Below are 10,097 nucleotides of genomic sequence, written 5' to 3'. Positions count from 1 at the left end.
ATTACTTCTTCCCTTTTACATTTTTGGCATCTCTTACACTAGCATCTCAAGGGCTGTGATACATCCTTCATTGGTTTCATTAATATTATGAAACTGATGAGTCTAAAATGTTTTAATTAATTAAAATTTACATGACAGCTTTTCTTTTCTTTTTTTAACAGACAAAGTAATTTAATTCTGAATGACTGAAGTTTATTTTTAAAATACCTACACAATACCCAAAATGTTGCATCTTTAACTTCAAGAATTCCTTCAAACACTGACATGATACAGTGTAGCATTTTACATAGGCTTCTTAAAAGTCTGTCAGGGTGACATGCAACAATATTGGAAAGTCAGATATCATTAGACTGAACAGTTCCTGTTTAAATAGCTTCTTTGCAAGCTATTTGCAGGAAGACAAGACAAACATTTTTCAAAATTTATTAAGTGGAAATAGTGAAAAACATTCATATGTTTGCACTTGAACACCTACACCTTTGTCCGAAGGTGCAAAATACTGCTGACTACACGTCAAGCATTGGTAATGGTTGCACATACATATATTTCACTATAGTAGATGCAAATGAATACATATCTACTGGATGCGCATCTTTCAGAAATGTGTCCCACCTTCCCGTGGCAGCTCGGTCGGCGGCTGTTCATCTCAGTGTGTTTAAGATGACGTCACTGCTCTGTTCTTTCTAACATAAGCCTACTATCTCTTCCACCCTCTGAATTCACAATAAATCTCACCCAGCTGCTGCAGAGGAAAAAACCAAAGTAAGCAAAACACTTCATCTAATGAGTTTTGCAGATATGTCAGTTTGTCCACTCCCTTTACTCGTTATTACATCTGCAATAAAATTAAAAAAAAGCACGGTGGTGTTCACTGTGAGAGCAGGCGTGTGTGTTTACTAAACACACACGAACAGACACGCTGAGATGTGACTGCAGTAGGTGAGCTCAGACTAACAAAAGCAAAGGAGACAGGTAGAAAGGGTGTCTTGTCATTGCAGCTGGCATTTTGTTCAGCAGGGAGCAATGTAGCCTGTCTACCCGATAGCCCTCTCAGACAGGAGCAAGTCCATTGGGATCCCACAGGACCTCCTACCAGCCACACACCTGACAAGGGGGCTGTCTAAAAACTCTGCAGAGACCCTATTACACATGTCATACTGCTAAGCACTGCGGTGGCCACCAGATGACAAGCTTTCCACACCCTTCCCTTGATTGGGAGTGAAGCACAGAGAGGAGAACAAAAGGCTTTCACTGCACTCATATCTGACCAGTTTCAGTCTCAATGACCAAAATTCAAGCAATGTTTATGAAGCAAAGATTATACAAACGCATTGCTGTTACAACACTGCCATCTTCAGGCAAATTGTTGGTACAACTTTGTATTTATTCAGACAATCTGAGAACGTGCAGGTAGATATGTAGATAGATATAAATGTAGATAGATAATAGATATGTAATATACAAGAGGTAATTTTTTATTATTATTTACTGTGCAAATTTCAAACTAAAACGTCTCATCAAGAACACAAGAAGCTGTGACATTTTTTTAAATAAATGAAATAATTAAGACGAGACATGTTAAGTGCAGTAACAGGTTTACGGTAATAGCTTTTTCCTTCGCTCATCCAAAACATTGTATGGGTGCAGAGACTCCCACATTCTGTCAGCAGTATGAAGATGATGCTTTCATGTAGAACGAGATAAGCAGCTCAGCTCTTCCTCCTGGCTTGTTTCAATGAGATCAAGAGAAGAAGCTTCCAAATCTTTAATCTTGTGTTCTGGATCCCTACCCTCGGAGCTGGAAAAAAAAAAGACAATTTAGTGAATTAGGTAGAGTGAAACTGACTTCTAAAGACTTTCAGTTTTACTCATGCGGTGAGATCAGATCTTTTTTTTTACCTATCTGAGTCACAGTCACAGGAAATTTTGAGGTTATTGTGCAGATCCTCTTCTGAGTGGAATCTCCGGAGGCCGCAGCGTTGCACAGCCTGAACCACAGAGTAGTGCGTCCTTCCAGCAGCGCAGGCCTCTATCATAGGCACGCTAAGCTGTGACTGTAGAAAAAGGTGAAGGCAGCTGTCGGACAGCAGCAGAGGGTTCTGAAGGACTCTGAAAAAAATTTGGGAAAAATAAACACTTTAAAACTTCGCCCGGTATTACCTTTAGAAAGAGTCAGTCATGTGGTCCCGTGTTTGTACTCCAGTTTTTGTTTGACTAGGTCAAAGTTCATAAATGCATTGATCTTTGGGTTCTCACGTACTGTTCCAAAAATTTCTGGAGCCCTTTCATTCGATCAGTGATCTGCTGAGCGTTATTAAGACTGAAGAAAGGGTTTTTAGGGGGCAGCCCTGGTACATGTACCCTGGAAAATCAACAACAAGAACAACAAAATGTCAGGAACAACTGAGCACACTACTTTAACTATGAGTAAGTAAACTTTAAATTCAAATCTCAGTGGATGAACTTACATTAGCATCGAATTTGCCTGCAGTTTTCGCCTGAGCCATACAAACTCACTGTATCTCCTTCTCACTTGTGAGATCTTCTTGGTGAAGCACACACTGTCGGTCTAAAACAGGACACCCCAGTGTCACACACATATCACAGTAAAAATGCCCTAAATGAAAGAATAACGATTCGACCAACTGTCTTAAGCATTTTACTTACATGTAAACAAATTTCATAGTCTATGTAGGCATGCCAGAAGTCATTCTTTTGCATCCGTGGGTCCCGTACCCAGACACTGATGACCTGCTGCATGGAGAAGGCAGGACAGAGACTGAAAGACTGAATGGAATGCACTGTGTTGTGAAAAAGGGAAGGATTATATTGGCAGATAGAGGAAGTAGAATGACTAACATCACACGAACCAGGATAGGAAAATCCAACAGAGAATGGTTTCATGCTTAGTACAAACACAGTTATTTTCAAAGTTGTGCCACAGTTTAAGGAAAACACGTGACTCCTAAAAGATCTTTCTTCTTGACAATTAAGAAACTCTGTCACATCCACAACACTAATTCAGACCTACCTGATTCTCCGTGCTGTCAGTTTCTTTTCTCATGATCTAAAAGATTCAATCTCAATAACCGTAAGTCAGATAGATAATGGTGGTCCTTAGCACTGCATTTGTGTCTTTTATTTTCACCTTTACAGGTTATGGAGCAAAGGTTTCAAAATAAAGTCACAAGACTGATATAAGCACCTCCCTCTAACTGTCAACTCAGCAAAACGAGCATTCCTAAATCGGAAGCATTGTTAGAGAACATGTGTCAGCACAACCAGATCAAAGCTGCTAAAGTTACAGGAAATCCATACTTTGTTAGAAAAAGAGACAACTGCTGTAGGTTTTTTTTTTTACACCATCACAGTGGATTTTACACGACACAATCAAGATATGATTGAAGTGGAGACTTTTGGCTTTAATTCACAAAAGTTTAACAAAAAGTTTAGTATTAACTGTTTATAAATTACAGCCATTTTTATACACAGTCTTCCGTTTTAAGAGGCTCAAAGGTAACTGCTAGCAGTTTTGTGGCCAGGTGAGGCCTGTTCATTTGTTATTTTGTGACAAATGAAGTAGACAAAAGATCTGGCGATTTTAAATATAAGGTCTAATGAGATGCCAATCTAAGTGAGGAAGGCCGTCATTAGGCTGAAAATGAAAAATAATCCTCTCATAGAGACAGCAAAAAATTTAAGAGAGGCCAAATCAACAATCTGATCTGTTCTTAAAAACAATGAGATGCCTGAAAGATCACAGGAGACAATTGAAGTGGATGCTGGTAGCCAAGTACCCAAGGGTACTGCAGAGGCCTGTTTTTAAGTCCATGCCAGAACATTTTCTGTGTCTAACTCCTTCCACTCTCTCCCATCTTTTCTGTTTACTCACAGTACTGCACTATCTAAAAAAAAACAAAGAAAAAAACAGAAGAACATAAAACTAAAATACATGATGACAGAATCGTTTCCATTTGTAAGGAAAAACAACTTTACAGCATCTAACCAAGTCAAGAAGAGGTAAGCATATCATTGACAGGGTCCAGAGTTTAGAAACACCTTCATGAATGTAAATACAGAGAGTTTACAGCACGGTGGAAACCACTGGTTATACTCAAAAACAAGAAGGTCAGATAAGAAAATACCTAAAAGAACCTGCACAGTTCTAGAAAAAGTATCTTTGGACAGATAAACTCAAGATTAACTTGTGCCAGAATAATGAGAAGAGAGAAGCATGGAAACAAATCATTATCCTAAGCATACCACATCATCTGTAAAATATGTGGAGGTAATGTTATAGCATGGGCATGTATGGTTGCCAATGGTAAAGGGTCACTAGTGTTTATTGATAGAAGTGTACAGCACTATACTTTTCACTCAAATGCCACAAACCTAATCACTTCACAGTGCAAACAGATAATGACCCGAAGGACACCACAAAAGCAACTCAGCCATTCCTGAAAGCAAAAACGGGGATATTCTTCATCAACCACGTCAGTCACCTGATCTCCGCCTAACAGCGTGCCTTCCAGTTACTAAAAACAAAACTGAATCCAGAAAAACCCACAAGCAGCACCAGACAGTGACCGCAGCACAGGGCTAGCAGAGCCTCTGAAGCATGGAAAAAAAGTACGTGGTGGTGTCGATGGGTTCTAAACTTTAGGCATTTATTGACTACAAAGGTTTTTACTTTTAAAATGTTGTAAGTTTGTCCAATTGATTTCCGCCTCTGAAAATGAAGCACTGTCTAAAAAAAAAAAATGCAATTCCTAAAGAGCTGCATTTTTTACAGTAAAACCCTTGAATTAAGATTAAAGGTCTGCACTTTAAGCACATCTTAACTGTTAGCTTTAAAATCCACTGTGGTGGTGCACAGAGGAAAAAAGAAAATCACAAAGCTTGTGTTTCTGGACCCAACTCTGTGTAGCCCATTTAGTGCCAGAAATGTAATGTCAAATGAATCATCTCATATTAATGTTGTTTTTTTTAATAATTTGGAATTGATCATTTATTTTAGGAGTAATTGGACCACATAATGTGAGAAATATAATCAGAGTGAATCAAGATGCAAAAAGTGTCAAAAAAGGTTTCATTTATTCACAGACTTCACAGATCCATGGTCAACAGTTACAGTAGTTCTGTAGCAGATGTGTTTTTAGGAGGTTTGAGGTTCAGCTGAGTGTCCCATAGCAGTCATGGGAGATATGTCGAGTCAGAACAATGCCACCAGGATACAGATATAAAGTACACAGAACTGTATAATTACAGTCAATGAATGCCCTGTGTAAACTGTACAGTCTCAGATCTAAAGTGCTACATTTAACAATCGTCTTACGCATTTACGGTGCACAAGAGTTCATTTTGATAAGTGTAAATCTCATTAGATTTACTTAAGAAAATTCATGACCTTCTAATTCAACTCAATTTTATTTATACAGTGCCAAATCACAACAACAGTTGCCTCGAGGCGCTCTTATTCTGAAAAATTCTACAGGGCTTCACTTTTTGGATCAAAGCACCAAATATTTAAATAATCTGAAACGTTCTAATTCAATAAACAGGAGAAAACTGCTAATTTACAGCAGCTGATTAAAAAAAACAAGGGAATTTTTGATGGGCAACATTTTTTTTTAAAATATATATTATTTAACATCAACCACAAGGGTCATAAAGAGATACAGTAAAAGCTGTGTCCATTAACACTTCACAACCTCACACAATACAAGTTCAAACAAGAGGCATTCCAACAACAGGGCTACAATCTTCAGCTCTAACCAAAAGCTACATAGGCTGAAGGCATGGACTTGGACAGTAGTTTGCTGGCTCTGGCAGTAGAGTGTCGCCGTACAGGATGTAAAGCACACACTAAACAACCGCAGGGCCCTTCCAGTGTAAGATACTGGCATCTAAACAGGACTATAAATACTAAATTACTCATAGAACAATATCTTCAAAACAAAACACAACCACAGTGATCGAGTCCGCTACATGATGACACAGGAAAAAAGCTGCAACGGGTTAGTCTGACCTCAGATCAGCCGCTCTACATAAAGGTTAGCTTGAGCCTCCATCAGAGTGTCTGCAAAGTCACAGTGACCTTTTTTGAGCACCACGGGGCAGACAGCACTTAAAATCCACCACCGCCGAGGATGTCACACCTGCCAGAGCTCGAAGTGCTTCTGATGCCAGCTGAAGGAGGACATTTGATGGAGGCTAAAGTTAAGCTTCAGATGAGAGCACAGCTGTTTATTAGTTCTCCTCTGCACACAACCCACACACATTTTTACTGCTCGTCGTCTCCACAGTGCCAGGTCAGCTTCTGCTCGTAGAAGTCGATGACCACCTGGGGACATCTGGCGCTCGCTTCACGGGCCGGCAGCAGGGCAACGTCATCCGAGTTTTTCCTGTGGGGATACGCGCAGCAGAAGGAAAAAGACTGAAACCGCCTCTTGTTTTTAATGGATGTAAAATGTCTTAACAGAAACAAATATTTCTGACAGTTTTTTTTAATGGAGAAGTAAAGGGTAAGGGGACTCTACATAAAAGGGGCACTAGATTTTAGCTTTAGCTTCCTTTAGCTCATGCTCCATTGTTCCACCAATTCTGTTAAATTTAGCCAGTAATTTCTCACAGTGTCTTGCTGACAGATCAACAAATGTAATAAAGCATATCATCACTGATTTTCAAGAACAAGGATGATGCGTGCCTAGCTGAAGTAACTACAGAGGGATAAAGCCATGAAAACACGGGACAGAGCTGCCAAAGCTCAGTTAAGAGGAGAGGTGATGATCAGTGAGCAGCAGTATGACTTCATACTGAGAAAGAGCACTAGAGACACGATGTTTGTGCTAGTTTGCTTAAAGTGTTAATGGAGAAGTACAGAGAAGGAGTTGCACTCTGTCTTTGAGGATCTACAGAAAGCATATGACAGTGTACCAGGCAAAGCTGAAATAGGTAGGACATGTGCAGAGGAGGGATAGTTGATACACTGGGCAAAGGATGATGGAGACTGAGCTCCCAAACAGCAGGAAAGAAGATTACAAGAAGAGAAGATTACAAGAATGACAGAATGGGATGCAAGGGACAGACTGAGACAAACAAAGGGAATTAAACATTTTCTGACTGGCTATGCTCTTGTGGAGGAGAAGTAAAAAAAATGACTTGTTTGCTTAAGGGAAGCAATATAGGACTCTGGCGTCTTATCATCATATCAATGCCGTGCTTCTTTGAATGACGCGGACATTTGGGTAAGGTCAATAATTTGTGGAATTGTGTGCAAGTGTTTGCTTTCCGTAGACCTCTAAACTTCCAGCCCTAAACATGAGCACATCTTTCACACTCAAAAAATTCCAAGTTCTCCAACCTAACAAAACTCATTGAGCGTTTTAAAAGACTTCAGCCAACCGTTTTACAAACTGTGTTTACAAACTTTACAATCTGTTGTAATTCAATATAGCTCCTCTTTCATAAAGTAACTACAATCGTAGGTAGTGTTGCGGCTCTGCTGGACTCCCGGACACTAACATTTGTGTATGTAAATCAGAAGAGAAAAAAAAAAGCAAAACGATCTAAGCCGATCACTCGGAGCCTCATAAAGGTAGATCTTTGCAGAGCTGGACTTAATAGTCCAGGTACGCATAGTTAAGAGCCCCCGAGTCTATAGCTTAATGGTTATGTGTAATGATAAACCCAAAGCCCATCTGCTCTCTCCAATCTGTTACTAATAAGGTTTGAGGTGGTCAGTGTCAACTTCCAACTTCTCTTCTCAAGTAAATGATCATGCATATATAAAATGTTGGAAAACTGCAGTTTCCCACAAAGCAACAGCAACAAAAACATCGAGTCCCCCCCCCCACACACACACTTTGCTGTCTGACTCTGGCTTTAAATATTAACATTTTCCACGTTTACTCAAGTGCTGGCATTTATTATTCAAGGACAGAGTAAAGAGGAAGCAGTCACCATTTGACTAGGAACATGAGCTCTCCCTTTCTGTCCGTTGAGCCGATGATGCATTCGGGCTCGAGATAAGTACTGAGGTCACTGGGGGAGTTTTTCTGCTCATCATCGGGCTGAAGGACGCTGTTGTCCGTCTTCACAGCCTGAGCCTCCTGCACGCAGGACTAAAAGAACAAAATAAGAAAAGGCAAAGTTCAAAGTTGCAGCACAGATTTACTAGACATGATAAGAAGGTTGCTAAGTCGAGCCATTTCATTTTTTCTCCCTCACTGTACACACCCATTGCAGAAAAAAGGGGAAATTTAACTGGTTTCATTTTCAGGAGCTTTTGTAAAACTAACCTCTTTAACACGACATTTAGTTTCAGATTGAGCCTTAAAACAATTTCTGACAAGGAGTCAGTTGACTCTATTCCAACCTCAGTCTACAACTAAAGGGAAAATGCTACCATACTTCTATTGTGTTCCCTATACTTCTATATTTTTCATTGTTGTTCTCCCTTTTGGCAGATTTAGCTGCAGAAGTTCTGTAAATAACATGGAAACAGACAGACATACAGACGATCCAGAAACTCCAAAATTCCTCACATACTCACAATTTCTGTCTCTTCCTCTGCCATTTCCTCTTTGGGAACAAACCCTTGCTCGGGTTGCTCTTCTTCATTCTCTTCGGTGAAGTGGGCGTTTCTCAAGAACTCCTCTATGAGTTCAGGACAGTCCAGGTTGTCCTCGGGTTCCCACGTGTTTTCTGCACTGCGGTTAGAGTTAACAGGAGGAGGGAAAGGCAATTTTTACTACGGTGGATAAACGGGTTACACAATCAAACCGTTCAAATGACTGGTTCTGCAACATCCCACTCACTCAGTGAAGCCCTTCCACTTCAGGAAGTACTCCACTCTCCCATTCGAGATTCTGCGGCGAATTATTTTTTCAACCACAAACTCCTGGACAACTGTAGTCTCCTCAGTCTTCCTCTGTTTGGCAGTCTGCTTCTTTCTCATTCTGCCACGATAGAGAATAAGCGAATGAATGAAGGCCAGGGCAATCACAAGAACAGGGAGTTCATTTCTTTTCGTGCTAAAAAAAAAAACAAACTAAACACGGTGGAGTCAGGAACATTCACTTTTATCTCCCTGCTGCTGGGATTTTTTTTTTCCAGCAGAACATGGCAGTGGCGACTACTCTGCTGTGCCCTTCATACAATGATCGGCACACTTGTTACAGCGCTCCACCTGCTGTTTCTGTCGGGTGATTGTGCTCCTTCAGTCCAAAAAAAGCAACATGTTAGTATCGCCGTGAGCGTCGTTCACTCACAGCCTGGTTACGAGCACATTTAGCAGACAGCAGCCCGAAACATGAGTGAATAGAAGCGTGCCTCGGTGATGCATTAGACGCTGTAATGAACAATATGCACGTACGCTCTCGGTGTTTACTTAATCTCGGAGGGTAGCCTGCTGCGGTGCCGCTCGGCTCTGCTCTGTGCTTGTCGCTGGAAACAACATGCACAAAGCGCCGGTGACGCTGCTTTGAGCTCAAATGTGTCGGTCGATGTGAGTAAATGAGCGAAACAACTTTTCATGAATGAGTTAAAATTAAAGATGGCCGTTGATGCTCGGAGGAAGTGGTTGCCAAGGGAAAAGGTCATGCCAGGAAAACCGGGAGGAGACGACGGGGACGCGCACAGCAGCGACCAATCAGGGAGCAGTCCGCTCGACCGTCCCAGTCCAGCGGTCCGGAACAGCCCTGCCACCCATGGGCGTCAGCGGGGTATGGCAGGGCATGCGCACTTCCTATAATGTATTTCACAAATTTTGTTTTATTTTATTGGAAACAAAAAGACAGTCCGAGAATACAATAAATAAATAAATAAATGTATTGTGTCTCCTCCCGGGATCGAACCAGGGATCTTGGTGCACTTTAGTTTTATTTAATTTTAGAGTACTTCCATGTATTTCCAATTGATGTTACATAAAGTTCAATACATTTAAGAGAAAAATACCATCCACTTTAAAATGATACAGCGGTGGGTTTATAAAGCAGTTGCAATGAATGTAAATTCCTGATGGAAATAATATACTGAATCGCTTCATTTTGCATTATTTTAAACGTTTGATGCTATTTTTAATATTTAATTTTGCA

At 40.5% G+C, this 10,097-nt stretch overlaps 2 protein-coding genes across 3 annotated transcripts; both read right to left on the bottom strand.

Moving 5' to 3' along the window:
* Positions 1-306: 306 nt before the first annotated feature.
* snx10b (sorting nexin 10b) lies at positions 307-3,157 on the bottom strand. Its single transcript, XM_085290374.1, has 6 exons — positions 3,032-3,157; positions 2,668-2,754; positions 2,469-2,569; positions 2,261-2,362; positions 1,900-2,109; positions 307-1,798 (listed from the first exon to the last, which is right to left on the bottom strand). Exons 1-6 carry the CDS (start codon positions 3,062-3,064, stop codon positions 1,687-1,689), a joined length of 645 nt encoding a protein of 214 aa, XP_085146500.1. The 5' UTR covers positions 3,065-3,157; the 3' UTR covers positions 307-1,686.
* A 1,918-nt stretch (positions 3,158-5,075) lies between these two features.
* On the bottom strand, positions 5,076-9,603 carry cbx3b (chromobox homolog 3b). Of its 2 annotated transcripts, XM_085292333.1 has the most exons (5): positions 9,377-9,603; positions 8,820-8,960; positions 8,555-8,711; positions 7,963-8,123; positions 5,076-6,404 (listed from the first exon to the last, which is right to left on the bottom strand). In XM_085292333.1, the coding sequence occupies exons 2-5, from the start codon at positions 8,957-8,959 to the stop codon at positions 6,284-6,286; spliced, it is 579 nt and encodes a 192-aa protein (XP_085148459.1). In that variant the 5' UTR covers position 8,960; positions 9,377-9,603; the 3' UTR covers positions 5,076-6,283. The 2 variants fall into 2 exon arrangements, with proteins under 2 accessions (XP_085148459.1, XP_085148460.1); XM_085292334.1 differs by lacking the exon at positions 9,377-9,603 and having other exon boundaries at positions 8,820-9,363.
* Between the last annotated feature and the right edge of the window lie 494 nt (positions 9,604-10,097).

The sequence above is a fragment of the Mchenga conophoros genome, linkage group LG11, assembly GCF_057382185.1.
Source record: "Mchenga conophoros isolate Kocher_MC1m ecotype Shallow Benthic linkage group LG11, M_conophoros_male_GT1.1, whole genome shotgun sequence".
NCBI classification, from domain to species: Eukaryota; Metazoa; Chordata; class Actinopteri; order Cichliformes; family Cichlidae; genus Mchenga; species Mchenga conophoros.
Note: the sequence above shows the minus strand (reverse complement) of the source record. Positions and strands in the feature narration are given on the sequence as shown.